General features: G+C 27.7%; 1 protein-coding gene across 1 annotated transcript; it reads left to right on the top strand.

The window, feature by feature from the left end:
- The first annotated feature begins 10,161 nt into the window (after positions 1–10,161).
- On the top strand, positions 10,162–19,124 carry Chd64 (transgelin calponin-3). Its single transcript, XM_015524822.2, has 4 exons — positions 10,162–10,395; positions 17,582–17,718; positions 18,091–18,295; positions 18,410–19,124. The coding sequence occupies exons 1-4, from the start codon at positions 10,342–10,344 to the stop codon at positions 18,578–18,580; spliced, it is 567 nt and encodes a 188-aa protein (XP_015380308.1). The 5' UTR covers positions 10,162–10,341; the 3' UTR covers positions 18,581–19,124.
- Positions 19,125–19,165: the final 41 nt, after the last annotated feature.

Genomic DNA, 19,165 nt, shown 5'->3' with positions numbered 1-19,165 from the left:
CATTTTTAGTCAAATATTTATTTGTAAGAATTCTAAATTCAATCCATAAGTCATGATTACATATTATTACAATGCCTGTTATGAGTACATTATACTATATTTTTAAGGCTTTTTCTTGTTTTATAGCATTTAAATCTGTTTTCTAGTGAAGTATTAATGTCATATGACTTAATGAGTTATAGGTTTATCGTAAATTATATACAATATACATATTATTTCATACTATTATCTGATGCCAATGAATTTAGTTCCTACTGTTCCTAGAAGTTACTTCTTAATAACGTAATATGTCATCTAGATGACACGAGAACATTTTAGTAACACTAATAAGTCTCAGATGAGGAACTATAGTATATTAGTTTAGTATCTATAGCCGTGTCTACATTTCTACAAGACCTCCATGGCGCCATCACCAACTTGGCTTTTTTTGGAATTTGCTGTTATTACTAGTTAGCTATCTAGTTTATTATTTTATATAATATATATCTAATGTAGATAAGCTTACAGCTACATAAATATGTAATGATGAGATAATAGACCAATTATAAACCAATTAGTAAAAAAAAATTGTAATATAGATGATCTTTAAAACACTTTAAAATTTTAATTAATGTTAATTTTATATTTACAATGTTTTTCTAATCAGAGACTTAACATAAGAAATCCCTATTCGGCAACTTAGTTCAAATGATATGCTCACGTATCTTTAACATTTTTTAGTGTGTTGAAATAATTTTAATTTTAGCTTTTAAACTAAAATGTACAATACATCGATTTATTTGAATATTATGTTGGTGAATTTAAAAATAATAAAAGTATTATATAAACAAGATAATGAATGCACAAAAGCAAAATGAAGGGTGTTTAAAAGTTTTTGAATTTCGTGTTCAAATAGAGGGCGAGACGCCCCCCCCCCTGGTAAGGGTTTTTAATATATCAAAGCCTCTTCAATCATACAAATTCATGTAAACATTATATATATACTAGAGAATAGAATAATAAAATTGCAATATTTTGAATATTATAGGAGGGCTAGTGTGACGAAAGTACATAATCTATCTTTTATAATTCTATATGTACATATAAAAGACCACTCCTATCCTATTCACTCTTCACTCATCAACATCCAGACCAATCTGCTGGGTCTAGATTTGAAATTTTATACAAAGGTTCCTTAAGCAATGTTGGGGCGTGATAATTTTCAAATTCAACCTCTAAGGGTAAAAGGGGTAAAAATGAAAAAATAACCTAGCCGAAACCGTTGAAGCTATGAGTAAGGAATTCAGACAGTAGTTTTGTTTTATAGTGTAGTCAGTGTAGACACCCACTAAAAATAGATTTTTCAAAATTCAACCCCCTACCTTAGTTAAAAAGGGTTAAAAATTTAAAAAAATCACTGAACCACTGAAGATATGAGTATAGAATTGTGTCAGTAAGTTCATTTTATAATGTGAAAATCTCCTAAAACAGGATTTTTCAAAATTTGACCTCTATAGGGGTTAAAAGGGTTAGATAGTATAAAAAAGAAATATTGTCCATTTGATCGGTTTAATCTCTGAAATTATTGAACTGATTTTACAATTTTTTACGATCAGAAAGCTACACAATCCCATGAATCTATAGGCTATATATTATATCTTGATAAGTTGCCCTTAATTTTTTTATTGACAATTTAAGATGTTTTATAGAAATAATAATAATATTAGAATTATTAGATATATTTTTGTGTATTATATGGATTTAGTATGAAAGAATAAGAAATTAACAATTTGTTATTATTTATAATAAAGAACTTAAACTATTAAATTATATTTAACTATTTTATGTTTCAATATAAAAAGCACTTTGAATAAAATATAATTATACATACTCTAGATTGTTAAGTGTTAACCTTATTAGTAGGTAGGTACACAAAAAAAGTTGTTTGTAAACTGTTTACGAGTATGTATACAGTATACATATAATATAATAGCTATATTGCATAAAACGACTACTTGCCATAAAATCAAGTATTTTGTTTCATTGAAACTATCGTATGAAAACTAACCATCAATGGACAATGATTCAAAAATAAATCGTAAAATATAGGTCATTGAATGTGATATATTATAAAATAATTATTAATTTTAATATGATGATCTATTATAATAGTATTTACTTCGAAATTAATTAAGAACTTGATAAACTATAATTATGTCTAAACTATAGACTTAATTAATTATATTAAATTAATGGTTTTTTTATTCAATGTACCTATAGTTAAAAAATATGCACTACAGGGGCGTCATGCCGTCATTTCACATTTTTTCATGTGATGCAAAACCAATATTGAAAATCTAAAGTAATATTAAAGTTGCGAGCTTTGCTCGCATGATAGTGTACTATTTTTTTATTTGTATCACAGATTATATAATATTATAAATTATAATAATCTGGTTGAATTATACATGTGAACAATATAATATTTTTTATACGTAGTGGTACAATTGGTGCTCCACAAAATATTGTGATAAATCAAAAAAAAAAACCAAAATTATTGTTATTTGTTTTATACTCTATGGTTCTATGAAAGGATCTACACAAAAGTGTGTTAAAAAAAAATTTATGGGATGCATTTGCACGGCCTTACATCCCGCAAATGACGCCACAAATACACACAAATATTATTGATAGAAAAGAAAAGAATATTATTATTATATGCTTTCATGGCATTTTGAATTGCACCAAATGCAACATTGGATGATTTCTATATGACTATACTTACACAATTACATATATTGGCTTTGGTTATTATTTTTAATAGTATCACATGTTTCTTTACGAGAACACTTTTTATAACCTTGTTGTTAGACCTGCAGTAGGCAGATACCACTTATTCTATTTGACATCAGGCTCGAAATTTATCCCAATGAATGAAAAAAGCCTCATCCAGAGATATTATAAAGACAATTGAAAAATACTAAACTGGTTTCTGGATAAATGGGTATTGTGATTGTAGCAAAGTATCAGATTTATTAGTATATATAATTATAATTGTTCATCCTCATTTCACAATTGACACGACAGCATATATTATGTGTCTCGGGTTCGTTCGAATTCTGTCTCATCTGCAGGTTGAGATGTAGAATCACAATCACGCTGTCTACAATGTTCACTGCTGGTAAACTTATGGTTTAGATTAAAACTCATTATTATTTGATAATCATGCATTCGTGTTTCGATGATGATATGTGCAAAGAATCAAATACGTATAACGGAAACTGCAAAAACTAAAAAATTTGACAATTTGAAAATTTATTTATAGAACAAAAAGTGCAAACATATTTTGAGTTTGTAAAATTATATTATACCAATAAATTATATCCAGCTTAACCGCAAAACGTTGTTCTAGAAATCGTTGGCAACGTACACAATATCTCCCCAGTGACAAAAGTTACTATTATATAACAACATTACCTGTTTCTTAAAAACTCTTCTTTGCAAATACATTATACAACACAGAAAATTACTAACATTATATAAACTCATTAATAAACTTGGAAAACTCGCTTTGGAAAGCCATAAAAAAAAATCCTTAACCAAAAATACACAATTCCTCCCTTTAGATATTCCGATAGAACTTTGCCGAGACGAACGTGGAAAAGCAAACCTATTTGCCCAGCAGTGACTTAGCCAGGAATTTGGTATAGGAGGGGGGTGTCATAAATAAAAAAGCGGGTAAGTCGTGTTTGTCGCTCTGCTGTACAGTAGGTTACAATGGTTACTGTAATGGATAAAATTAAATTTGAATCCAATGATATTATATCATTGTATACGAAAAACGATTTTGAGCGGAGACAGTTTATCAGTCTAGGATATATTGTAGATTATTAAACATTTTCAAATCTTTGATTTTAAAAGAAAATTTTTTTATGAATTTCTAGCTTAAAATAATTTGCGAATTTTCGTGATTTTCGTGATTTTTACGTATGTTGTCAAAATTCAAACTTTGAATGTTTGTAAAAAAAAATTGAGACTGTATGTTCCTTTTATTTTTCAACTGCTATTGTAATAATAGGAGCCTTGAGCCTTGTATTTAACTTTCAAGCTTTTCTACCCAACAAATACATTTTTATCGATATTATTTTTTAAAAAAACTACTAATGATCGAAAATTGCATATGCCTGTAAATAGTTCAACTTAAGTCGACATTTTTTGAAAATTGCATGGTGGATAGAATATACTATATAAACATTTGATAAAAACGTCATGTATCTATGGCCACTTGTTTTAAAGTTACATCAAAAACCAAAATCGATTTTGTCAAAAACTGATTGTGCGTAAAATTTCACGTTTTCCCCTTAATTTTTAGTTTGTTTATTGTTTATCCCGATTGTTTAGAAAAATATTGAGAATTTTTTAGACTCTCTATCAGTCTATTATCCTCCTTCTCAAAAATGTTTGAAAAAATCTTATTAAAAAGAATCGTCCCAATTATCACGGATAAAAAATAATTTCAAATACCCAGTTTGGCTTTATAGGACAAACCACTCAGCCCTTCACCAAGTGCACAGGATGGTTGATAACAATGCCTCTTCTCTAGAAAAAAAAAACCATTTCCAGTCTTATTCCTTGACATAGCCCAGGCGTTTGATCGCGTTTGGCATAAAGGAATTCTTTACAAGATTAGATGGCTTCCTGCTCCAATACACCTGACTCTTAACTCATTCTTATCATTCCAAACAAAAAACTAAAATTTACTTTCCTGAAAATTGGTTTCATATCAATATTAATGTTTTTTTCCCTGGTTTATAAAACTTTTGAGCCTCCGCATCCCTAAACAAGTACCAACTATATCCAATCAACTTGGCACAGTAGCGATAGAAATCACCCTCAAAGATGAAAATTAAAGTATTGTTACGTCTCTTAAGGTGATGGCGAACGAAACATTTTTTTCTTTAAATCATAAGTATATTATTTTAAAACTAATATATATATATATATATACCTAAATATTCATCACTCTGCTAAAAATCAAAAAAAAAAAATTGTTTAAAAATTATATTTTTAACCTAGCCTATCCTAAACTTTAATCCTGGATATGTTTCTAATTTAAAGTAGGTATACTGGACATTTGGCTTTTTTTTATTGAGGATTTAAAAATATGCTCGAACCCTGTTAAAAAGCTCACTTGTTCTAATTTCCACTTTAAAGTTTGGCCTTCTAGACGTTTTAAAAAGTTCAACTCGAAATTCCTATAAAAATATTTTGTTATATAACCTATTCGATATAATATGAAATATAACTTTTATCAAAATATTGATTTATGAATGAATTTACGAATGATTTCAATAGTTATATGTAAAAAAAATATTTTCAAAAACATAGGTATTACTACTTTTACTGTTAAATTAGTCACTCTGTATATATGTATGTATACAATAGAATCTAAGCCATATCCGTATTTAGTTCGAATTGATATCCTATAAGGCTATAACATTATAAAACTTTTACAATAATATACTAATATATAATATATATTACACGGTTATACCTATGTGCATAGTCAATGCCGTTCATCGTATTAACGTCCGCGTTATAGTTACTTATTATAGGCTTTATAGCAGTGGCATCAGCTGAGTATAAAATTACTGCTGTAAATACTAAATCATAATCTATATTGACATTTTCACTTCAATTAAATCCTGTTATAGTTTGTAATGTGAATATACTCGTATTTACGTTAACGTATTATATGTATAGTTGTATGAGTGTATATGACCCGTGAAAAATAAAACATCTATATTCTATATATAATATTTATACATAAGGTATAAACCTTATGTATAATTTATGATAAGTTTGAACCTATATGATATATTTATATATTGATAAAATTATATAAAAATCAATGAGAATATTTTCTAAATTTGTCTGCTAAGAAATTTTTTATTCTACAAATTAAAGGCATTCTATGTATATGAACAATATTACAAAGTCGAAGTCAAAGACTAAAATGAAACATATTATAATTCAGTGCTTTACACATAAATACATATAATATTTAATACATAGCCACATTAATACATTTATAATTTATTGATTGTAACTTATTATGCCCATTTTTGGTTCGAAAATTAAAGACGCCATAAGCCAGAACACCAAGGACACTGAAAATATTAAACATTTATTTAGAATTGACTTTATAAATTTCTTAGTGTGATTTGAAGTGTGAAAAATATGTTTAAAACAACATATGATTAATCGCTGATTATTAATTATGAATGTAAGTATTACCTATATAATAATGTTCCTTGGTATACCTAATTTCTATTATTTTAGATTTTTAGATAATATGCTAATGAAATATTTTAAACAGTATACTAATAATTAATACTACAATAGGATTCCTTTTACAAGGCCACGAAACTTAATCCGAATTCATTTTTTAAATATTTAAATATTTTTTTTAAACTTATATGAAAAAAACGAGTCGTCGGTCGTCACTCTCATTTCACATTTTTCAACAAGTAGATATTCAATACATAATTCGAATTTCGAATACAACTATACTATCTGTATACCTATGGATTGAACGTAGATTCGTATACTTATTATTGCCAGTATAATTAATTTCTCGTAGGTACGTATACGTATAAGTCGTCAAACTTAAAGATTAAAGCACGGAGGTCGTCCACTGAAAAATTCTTTCATTTTTACAAAAATAAAATGTTATGTGTAATAAAACCCACAGTGAAACACTATAAATAAATAAAAATTAAAAAGTGCCTCGAATGACACCAAATAATACTTTGCATAATGTGTCATGATAGCTTATGCGTACCTAAAAAACGTTTATTCAAACGCTGCGTAAATAAAAACCTTGCCTAATCCGTTTTTACATGCGAGTATTGTGTATATGTGTTATAGGTAAGTACTATAGGTACCTAATACAGGGTGATTATTATAAAAGTAAACAATACAAACACTAATATTCTTGAAAATGCAAAGGTAGCGTTTTAGAAATATCTTTTATTTAAGATAATTAGAAGTTATGACAATACAAAATTTTTTATCTTTATGAGCATGTACATATATAGTGATTATGTGACACCTGCAACATGTCTGTCCACTATAGGTACTCAGCGCTCCTCATTTCCTCAACACTTTAAATAGTTACCAACTTATAACTTATTAATTGCTAATTTAAAATTCGATTTGTACACATTGAAGCTCTTGGAAAAATATAAATATTCTACTTTTGAATACCTATTAATTAAAATATTCGTTAAAAAAGTAAGAAACTTAAAATATTAAAATGATAAAAATATTGATTTGTAATGAGTAATGACTATTCAAATTATATAAAATAAAATAGTTCCAGAACCTTTCACGCTATATAATATAATATATATATGAGTATGTATCATACTAACTATCGTCAGCAAAACCTACTGCATTATAGTTATATAATTTTCTGCGGTAGCGTACATCCTATATACCAATATAATAAAGTATAATAAAATATCAGTAGCTACCGATTACATTAGGTGTTAATAACGTATATATAGGTATTCATTCGTAATTCTTATAGCCTTATAGGTACGCACTTTTCATTATTTCTACTTTGCTGTGTACAGACGGATATAAATAATATATTAGGTATAATGTAATATTTATACTTCAGTATGCCGAATACATTATGTCTATATAGTTACAATGCTGCTTGTGTACACAATATATCGCAGCCAAGTAGGTATATACGACTATTACGACTAGACGACACACGCGACAGTCGAGTTTAATTTATAATAAAACACTGTGAATGAAATAATTAATAACCACATAACAAATATTATATTATTATGTATAATAATACCAATGATTTATTATAATCCCTACATTATTGTGTATTATCTTTAGATGCGGAGGTTTCTCGTGAAATAGCATCGTGCTATCGTTGCTGAAAAGAGGGCGTCGAGACCACAGAGGCACAGAATGTAAAATATTAGGTATATGCTTTTTGTGTGGTGAAACGGTTAGACGGCGGGACTCATCACTCACCAGTGGGAGTGGATTTTATATGATGGACACGAGCACATATAGGTAATATAAACAGACAGACATTCATAGTTGGTATTATATTTATATATTATGTTTAAATTCAAATATATATAGGTATCCTATCTAAGTAACCCTTAGTGGTATCTTAAATAATGGAAAATTATGGACGATGGAAAATCGTCCTTCTTGATCGGGATTCGAGAAAAACAAATATTAAACCTGCAAGAGTGTAATATAATTTGTGTTTTAGTTCGAAAAAACGTAGGTAGGTACCTACTACCTATATGAATATAATACCTATAATAATGCCAACAGGATAAAATATCGTCGTCACGGATGATGACGAAGTAGATAATCTGTAGAAACCGAGATCTATTGATCTATATAAATTATTCAAATAATCAAAGGTCTTGCTAGAACCTATACACAGTACACACATATGTATATATGTATGTATGATAATATGTTAATTTCAAATATGCAATAAGTACTATTTAATATTTATATCAACCGTGGTGGCGTGGGGCGATCTAATAATCAAAGGCGACGCGTTTCAATGTAATCGTAATAGTCAAATTCAACAATAACGATTAATCCTCGCACGTACGCCAGTTATATAGGTATATGATAAATTGATAAGTAATAATGCGAGGATACGACAATGAGATCGCAATTTTATCGCATTGTAGAACTGTAGAAGGCGAAGGCGTCATATTATATCGTTATATTCGAAGAAACATATAATTTTATTACCGTTTACCAGACACTGCGTGTTCATAAAAATTACATAATTACCTATATATATATATAGCTATATAATATGTTTATATACGATATAAATTTATTTATATTCATAGATATAGATTGATAATTTTACGATTATTTAAAAAAATAATAAGTTAAAATTTACAATACAAGTGAAATGGGTTGTCCCTAAATTCTAAAAGTATAAAGCTTGTGTAGGAGACAATAATTACTCACCTTAATTATAGTTAAATAACTAGTTAATACATAATTCCTTGTTTAGATGGTAAAATAAATATCAAAAATATATACAATAAATTTAAGATAAACTAAAAATGACAAGTTGATAGAAAATAATAATAAAGATTCAACAAATTGTAATTTTAAAATAAAAAAAAGAGAAAAAAAGAGAAAAAAAGAAAGGGCTATAATAAGCCTACAATTTATTATAATATACAAATACAAATATACAATATTGATGATAGACATTTAAAATGTGTAGATTCTTATTGCAATATATAAATTACAATTTTAAAAACTATTCAAATTAATAGATTACAGAAATTTGAATGCAATATAGGACCTTTTTTTACTAAATTCACTTTTATTATACAAATTATGTATATTATCTATTGTATATTTCATCATATATAACTGATATCAGATACGTAATATGTATGACATGAAGTAAATAATAAATAATAATACAATACACAAACTCAAACACTATTAAACATATATTATTATTATGAGTATTATAATATATTTATATAGCATAACATTTGTATTACATTTTAAAAAGACGTCAGCTGACAGCTAGTGCATATGATTTTTCCCAGTGTTAAAATTTAACCATGTTGGCATACCAATACGCTAGTGCAGACAAATTGAAATATCGTAAAAAACAACTCACAGTCATTATGTTCCGAACTTTAACTTTAATAACACCTAGATAAAGATTATTGCAAAAGATTAAATTCAGTTTAATTCTAATTTTTTATGTTAAAACCGGGTCAGAGAAAGAGAGAGAGAGAGAAAACAAGTCACCGATATCGCATAAACAAGAGTACAATTACTAACTGTACAAGACGTATGAAGACTGCAGCCAAATTCCAATAGGTAATAACTATAATAAACATAATATATTATTATTAATAATAACAATATTGAATTATGGTTATGGTCGAATCCCGTGCGGGCGGCTGCTGCGCGATGTGTCGCCACTCGCCGCCGCCGTAGTCATCGTCATCGTCGTCGTCGTCGTCGGTAACGTTCGGCTGACGACGAACGTACTACAACCATACAGAACAGTCCGGTTTGCTTTGCACTCGACAACCCGCCGCTGACGCCCGTCACCCAATCAGTCGTTATTTTAGACCAGTCTTGTTCGAACGTTACCCGTCGCATCTCCGATCGTACCCTTCAGAACAATATTATTATACTATTGAAAACCGCCGATCACGGGCGTGCATAATAAACAATAACTGAAACACTCGTCGTAGACGTTCGTTTCGCCCTATTCCATTTCGATATTCTGTATATTCTCAGCCGAAAATGGCAAACAACAGAGCCACCAAGTCTGGTTTCGCCGCCGAAGCACAACGCAAAGTGAGTAACCACTTACCACCAACTCATTATTTTGGTATACACATTTACTAATTATTACTGTCGGCAGTGCACTTGCACTTGTCGGTAGTATGTGAATAATTATAATATTTTACTACGATTTACACTCTGCGTGAAGCAGAACACACTATGCATGCAATTAATTTCATGTCGACGGTGCATGGCGAGTTTAATCACGATATTGAGTAGTGTCGACCTTAAATACAGCGTAACTGCGTAAGGAATAATGTGCAGCTGCTATATTAATGTATTATTATATTGGTATCTACGTTAATTTTAGGTAATCTCTATACATCTAGTACACCTGTTCGATTCCGACAAGTGCCGTCCATTACTATTACACGTAAATGTAATAATATTATTGCCTATATCGTGTTTGATGGTAATACTTATTAACCGTACTGTAACGTATGTAACCACCATTTGAATAGTTTTAAGTGGAGTACTGTAACATTCGAGTTAGCTCCATTTATGATTTTCGTGTAAAATATATTCGCACACACGTATTCCGTTCAGCTTATTTATATTGATTAGAAAAACATTTATAAGTACACGTTTAATGGCAATCCAAAAGCGTCGTGCAGAGTACGGCTACCCAGATACCCCATAGTATTGGTTTTGCGTTTTAGACAATTTTATTGCGTTGGACAATTCGATTTTATGTAGATACATATTGCATTACTGAATTTTATTATCCTCTCTGCAGCCCTAGTGCAGTACAATACAGATCATTTATACAATGTAGAAATGAATACAGGACATCGTGTCTCACCGGAACCCCGCGGCTAAAGGGCAATTTAACGTTATTTTGCCAATAAAATCTATTATTGTAAATCGCAACCAAGGTTGGTAGATAGTCAAGTTTTATTTCAACAGTGCAACAAAAGAACGCGCAATGGTATGACGAATTTTTTGTTTTTCAACCAATACCGAATTTCAAGGTTCCAAATTTATCAGTACGATGTAGATGGATATTAAATATTATAATAATATATACCTAGCCATAGAGGCATCCACGGGCCACGGCAAATAATTTGATAACAAATAATAATATAGATAGGCCATGGTGGCAGGTCTCTACAACGTCTCTATCTTTCCTCCTCTCCGGTGCCTGTGGGTTGTGCAGGAATAAAATACATGTTATATAGGTCAAACACACCTAGAACTCGAAGTCCACGCTCGTTCTGGGCAAATGCAATTAATTAAATTTGTTTACATGCTGTGGGTAAAGTGGCTTGCGTATCCACTATATTTTATTAATATTTTGTAAGCCGTTGCATGTTATTAATTGAACACGATGACGAAAAAAAGAGTATTCCACGCATAATATAGTGTAAGATAGAGAATATATGTATATACATAAACACTATATAATATCTATATCAAATTCAATAAATATATAAACATATAATATGATATACTTATATAGTAATGTTTTTACATTACGCATTGTTTGTCGTTAACTCGTAACCCGTAAACATTGCGGTAACCCGATAACCGAACTGAATTATTTTCTCATCTTTTATTACTTCTTTAGTTTTAGTATTTTTAATATTATGAAAATAGAATTTTGTATTCTCGTTTTTCGGTTGATTCTAAATTTTAATTATATTATTTCTATATAATAGGTATTTAACACATACAACTATCTATCATATAACTATCACATACTACCTATTACCTAACCTATATAATATATTAAAACAATTAAAAAATTACGTGATTTCAATATACTTACATAAATATTACCTAATAACTAATCAGTAAATTTGGTACGGACTATATGTTGTGGTATGGTGACGAATAAAAATTAGATGGAACTAAAATTCCTGAGCGTTGATTCATAATAGTTGTCGAATAAGTTAATCGATTCTACTCGCTCACCACGTGCTACACGTATTTTGTATTGTGATTTTGTATATTTTACAACTAGTGAAATCGGATGAAAAACCTGTGTTCGCAAAACTAACATAAAATGCAAAATATTTTTCAGCGAAGCTTTAAATCGCGAGACTACACATATGATTATATTATATATATATTATATTATACACAACTGATATAGGTACTAGCATATTACGATTCCAAAACTATTGGCCGCGGCATTCGTTATAACTTATAACTTATTATTATTATAACACTTATAAATTACCAGTCGTTATATTACACACGTACATCATATATTATTATATTATTATTCATTCGCGTTGAATTCCGACAATATCCCAAAAATACGAATTAGTAATATTATGTTATATAAATACGATTGTTTTTAAACGTTTATCCAATATTTATTATATATTTGTGTATCGATATTCCATACAATATTGTATAGAATTATATTGGTAGACGGTACCTTCTAATAGACGACTGGCATACCTCGATAGTCGCCGATAAAATGTCGGTTAAATGACGTCTTTTCAGATAATTCCACTGCACCTACACTCATATTATTATTATGCTTGAAGTGGAGACCGAACCGGTTTTTCCTTCCAACACAAAGATAACGCGTCTTTTTCGAATAACTCCCATACATACCAAAGTTAAAAAGTCATTGCGTAGGCGTAATTTACATCTCTACATATTTACTCCGTCGGCTGTCTCACGTCTTTCGTTATGGTTGTACTTGTACCTAATTAGTCTTTACATGATAAATGTAATAGACATTTAAATAAATAATTATATATGAAATATTATGATCCAGGTTTTTGGCTCGCTCGATGAAGTATAAGACTTCAATATAAGTATTGTAAATTGTAATCGAGTAGGAAAATTTTCGTTAACACTAAAAATTTTATTCGATTTATAAACATGACGCATGCGTACGTCGTCATACCATTTAACATTCCATGCAAAAAATATTTTTATGAAATATTTTTTTTTTTAGATATACCTGTCAACAATAAACTTATACAATACAAATTATTACATCTGGAATAACCAAAATGCGTAACCATAATTATAATCATAAAATATATTATGTAAACAATTTTCGGAATAATGTACTCGTATACAGGCGTATAGCGTATGAATTACTTTTCTTTAAATTTATTGTAGCGGTAGTTTTAAGATTTTTACAATGTTTCGGAATGGTGTAGGTAAATTAAAATAACTATTATAATTTATTATATTAAATTTAATATTTGAATATTTACCAACAAATATTTTAGCTCAAGCATGCTACATGAGTTATTGTCTAGTTTGAGACTATAAACTGATATGTAGTGTCAGATGGATATAAACTAATTAACTTATCTTTGATTCACATAACATCTTCGTCATAATCTCATGAACAAGCACCTGAAATAAAGATTTTATTCTAATATTTTTATTCTAATATAATATGTGACAGTTATAACATCTGGTGCCTAAGGTAATTATGTTGACGAGTCTTGTAATTAGGAGATAATTTTTATGAATATATATATAATATAATAAACTAATGGATATAGGTAGTTCTTTTTGCAATTCCTTATTTAGATAAATATTGTTAAATTATAGTAATAACCAATTATATGTGATGAAGGGTTTATTTTTGACGAAATCCTTGATTTCAATACATGGATTATAGTACGAACAGATGGCCTCCTGTATCAATTGATGATTCATCTTTGTGTTTCTTCTATATATGGCCGTGTCGCTTTTTCAAATAAGATACCGTATATGGCCAATGTGGGTCAATTAGTTGTCTGTTTGTGTTGTCATCTCGCTATCACATGATGTATATTATAATATAGGTCAATGGGTTTTTGAAAACTAAATGCCTGGAATTGTGTGGTGGCTGATTAGAATATTAAACTGTGTTTACTAGAGTTTTTACTTTATGAATTAAATTGTATAATAATAATATGAAAATTACATTAATATGTTTAGAAATTATCTGTGTAAACATTTTTATATACAGATTCTTATCCAAAGTTATCAATTTTTGATAGATTTTCAATGTTAATTGTAGGTGTTTTATTTTTTTAAATTATTTTATTTACCGAATAAATTAATCTGTTATTGTTTATTCAAAACAAAACACTACTAAAAGTACTCGAACTTTGAAACTTATTTTGTTTGTGCCATTTATGGAAGTGGGAACTGATTAAAATGTTATCATCCATTTTTAAACCACACAACATCCGATTTAATACCGTTATAGTTATTACACAATATATCTTGAAATTGCTTAATAGTTTGTTTTTTTAAATTATTATTTCAACAATAATTAGTCACATCAAATGCCAATTAAGTAGTTATCACATATTATAATATATAAAATAAAAATTAACAAAAGGTTAAATGAAAAATTATGAAGCCAAAATGGTGATTGATAAAATATAATTTATTTTTATTTTTATATTTTAATATTAAGGTTAAAACAAAATAATTAAAGGCGTGTCATCGGTGGATGGCTTCTTCATTCAAAATTTCATTATATTGTCATTGTAATTAGCTCATACTCTTATTGTGCCGATTGCGTATAGATTGTGTATTTATTAATAAAGTAAAAAAAAAATGTATATTTTAGACGAGCATAGTTAAGTGAAATAATTATTTTTGCTTGGCTTGGTCACTATTCTAGTATTTTCTAGTATCTCTCCCGCTCCAACATAAGAGTAGCCATTGAAAAATCTTATGAATATTTATGGATATCAGACGATTTAAAATAGGGTAATAGCCCCGGTAATAGCCGTCACTCGTCAGTAAGCTGATTGCAGTAATAAAAAAAAATTGGGAGCAATAAGTGAATATGAGGAATATGATTTTTAAAAAGTTATTACTTTTTACTATGTATAGTAGTAATTTAATCGTATTATGTATGGCTATTGGCATCCTTGTTTCTAGTTCATTTGAGCCCTACAACAGTAATCTCTGAATAATATTACCAAATCTCTACCCTATAGTCCCTGTCAGTGCAATTTCTAAAATGAATAAAAAACTGTATACCGCTTTCAATAATAATAAGTTTAAAATTTAAATAAATATAATATTTTAACACTTTGTCCTCTACGGCTCTCCATTCTTTAAAATATAACCTATTATTATTATTATCTTAGTGTATCGAGCATGTAATTTTTCATTATTTTAAAATAGTTGGTTAGTTCATTCTTCTAAACTTGAAGTTAAAATAAATTGTTTTAAGACTGTAGCAAAGTATTAACTGATTAATCGTGTCATATTAATGTTACAAAATATAATTAATAACTTTATTGTGTTATAGTAGATTATAATAAAGGTATTCTTGTGTTGAATTATATCTCAAAAAATCATTATTGTGTACTCACGAATTCGCATATAAATGTACGTAAGATATACGTGCTTCCTTCTTGAGTCTCGATGACTTGAAATTTAAAATAATAAACAGTAGGAACGAGTTTTTATTGTTAGCTGATTTTAACGATGACATCAGCAACTAATTATTCCACGCTCGACACATTCTTAAGAAATTTACTGGGCACTTGAATATAAATTATTCTCCATTGACCAGAGTTAAAAGTAAAAATAATAAATACAAATATTTAATTTCTATGTAATAATTGTTATAGTAGGTAAGTAGGTACTATACAAAAAAGTTTCAAGCAATAATTTGTAAATAAACATATTAATAATTTACATTTTTTTAATGAATCATATAGGTATTATGTTTTATTTATTCAGCTGTTAACTATTATAGTAAAAATAATGTGAAATTCATAAAAAAATAATATCATTTTGTGTATATTAGGCTTATTATGGCTCTAGTTCTTACTATTTTTAAACTTTTAGTCTTTTATAATTTGCATATATAATGTCTCAGTTTTTATATGGTTTGAACCCCGAAATAGTTATATTGAATTTTTTCAAAATACGATTATTATATCTGAATATTTATTTAAAGAACAGTTACAACAATGCATATGAATACAAATAATACAAAGTACATATTATTGATAAAATTTAATTTCCACTGAAAATACTTCCGAACAAAAAAAAGTATTTAATATGATTTTCAATAATACTATAGGTAACATAATAATAATGTTTAAATGACAGTATTATTAAATGTATTTATTTAGAACAATGGAATAATAATCCAGGAGTTTATTTAACAGTTTTAAAATATGTATTCTATGTAAATTTAATAATAATTTAATACTGTTGTTAAATTATATTAAATATTATCATAAATTGTCATTTCCTTACGATTATATTATGTTATTTGAGTTAGTTATTTTTAGTTATTTTATTTAATTGCCGTCATTCTCCAGTCCTCAATATGTCGGAATAAAACAAATAAGAATTTTTAAAGCAGATATTATAATATAATTTTATATTTGGGCTTTAGCCTATTAGTGAGTTATAACATGAAAAGTATGATACAAAATATAGTTATAAGCTGTGAACAGTGTACATAGTAAATCAGAAAAAATTACCAATATATTGTATATATTATATTTTACTATTCTACATATTTATAACAGGATAGTTTTTGTAACAAAAGACACTCAGAATTTGAAAAAGTATAAACATTTATTAAAATTATTATTACGTAATCTTTAAAACATTAGTTATAAAATGTACCTATCGTCATTCCAAGAAGTTAAAAGTTAAAAAAAAAATTATTATAATAATAAATAGTAAAAATTGTTTATAGTATTTGAAATCGTTAATGAATGTCATAACATTATCGAATTTTATTATTTATATACATAATTAATTACTAAATGAATAAATTAAAATTATATAAAATAAAAAAATATTAATAAATAAATAGGTAGTGATATCACTGGATGGCTTCTTCCCTCACGTTTTCATGTTAAAAAAAATATATTTATATATTATATTACATATTCTTATTGTGCCCAAGGGTACAGATTGTATATTTTTTGTTAAAAATAAAAAAAAAAATATATATATAATTATTGATTATTTTAATTAGATAAAATTTAATATAAAAGTTTAATTCATTGAAAGATTTCAACATCATTTATTTTTATTCTTATTTGGTACTATCTACATCAGTATTTACCTATGTATTAACTAACAGCAAATAAAAAAAAATATGAATTGCTTAATATAACCACGATAATACGTAAGTCATGAGAACAATGGAAAAAATGTAAACATTTAAGATATGCTTGTAATTATGTTCTTTGCTTCGAGAAATAACCTAACATTTAAAATATTTATTTTTTTATAGATCAACAGCAAATACAGTGAAGAGCTAGCCCAGGAATGTTTAGAGTGGGTGAGCAGCGTCACTGGTTTGCCATTGAACACATCTGGCGATCCAGACAACTTTTTTGAAGTCCTTAAGGACGGACAAGTATTGTGCCAGTGAGTCATATTCTATGTAATAAATAAAACATTACCTACGTACCGATTAAATATATCCTTGAATTGTTCATAAAGTTATCACTTTCATATCAATTTACTTCGATTAATCATTAGTTTATATTAATATAATAATATATATATTAATTACATATTTCTGATTTCTTTGCTTGTAATGTAATATAATTGTTTATAATTGTATTCAAAATATGCATTTATTTATAATTTCTTCCCTGTATTTACATAGTTTCCGATGAAGTCATATAAATAATATTTTTTTATATTGATCAAAGTACATCGACAACTATGCCATTAGTAAAATAAATTTTTTTTTTGTTACATTTTTAGTATAAATAATATTTTTATTTACTGTAGATTGGTAAACACTCTTATTCCTGGATCCGTTAAGAAAGTCAACACCAGCACGATGGCTTTTAAGTGTATGGAAAACATCAATAACTTTTTGGCTGTGGCTGTATCAATCGGCGTTCCTTCTCAAGAAACCTTCCAATCTGTAGATTTATGGGAACGTCAGAATTTGAACTCTGTGGTGATTTGCTTGCAGTCATTGGGTAGAAAGGTATTATAGTTAAGAATTATTTTTGATTATTATTACATTTGTATTTATAACTACTGATAATTGATATAAAAATGTACTGTTTATATAATACATTAATGCGTACACTTTATACAGGCTGGTCAATTCGGTGCTCCAAGTATTGGACCGAAAGAAGCAGAGAAAAACATTCGCAACTTCAGCGAAGACAAACTCAAAGCCGGCCAAACTATTATCAGTTTGCAATATGGATCCAACAAGGGAGCAAATCAAAGTGGTCTCAATTTTGGAAACACAAGACATATGTAAAGGCTCGTCTTATCTCCCAAAACGTTCCATGCCCAAATTAATACACAAAACTGATGCAGAATTTCCCAATATCCTCAGATTTTATTTACAACAACTATAGCCAAGTATACTCATACATTCCAACGTGACATTTTTAAATTCCTGCCATGTAAATCATTCCACAATACCAGTATTATTACGTATTTACATAGGTATAACTGAATTATTGTATCTTCCACAAACAATATTACTATTTCATTTTGGGCATCAATTCTTCTGTTATTATAATATGCGTTACAGTTTTGAAAACAATGATGATAAAACGATTTTTCCCGTTATATTATGGTAATTTTCGTTTATAAAATAATTATTAAACTATACAAATTAACAAGTTCATTATTTATATTTATTTATTTTTTTTTTGGTACATAGAAATATTTATTGTGTTTAATATATTATACCCGTGTAAGATTGATGCATTTGTTCAGCATTTTTTAATACTCGTATGATCTATATAATAAGTTATTAAATTAACATTGAATAAAAAAATTATTATTTATTTTAATTGCGTGTTGTATGTATTATACCAGTTTATTGCATATAAAT

Source organism: Diuraphis noxia, unplaced genomic scaffold, assembly GCF_037042655.1.
Source record: "Diuraphis noxia isolate RWA-SAM2 unplaced genomic scaffold, SU_Dnox_SAM2 contig0004, whole genome shotgun sequence".
NCBI lineage: Eukaryota > Metazoa > Arthropoda > Insecta > Hemiptera > Aphididae > Diuraphis > Diuraphis noxia.
This window is presented reverse-complemented; position numbering and strand designations above follow the sequence as displayed.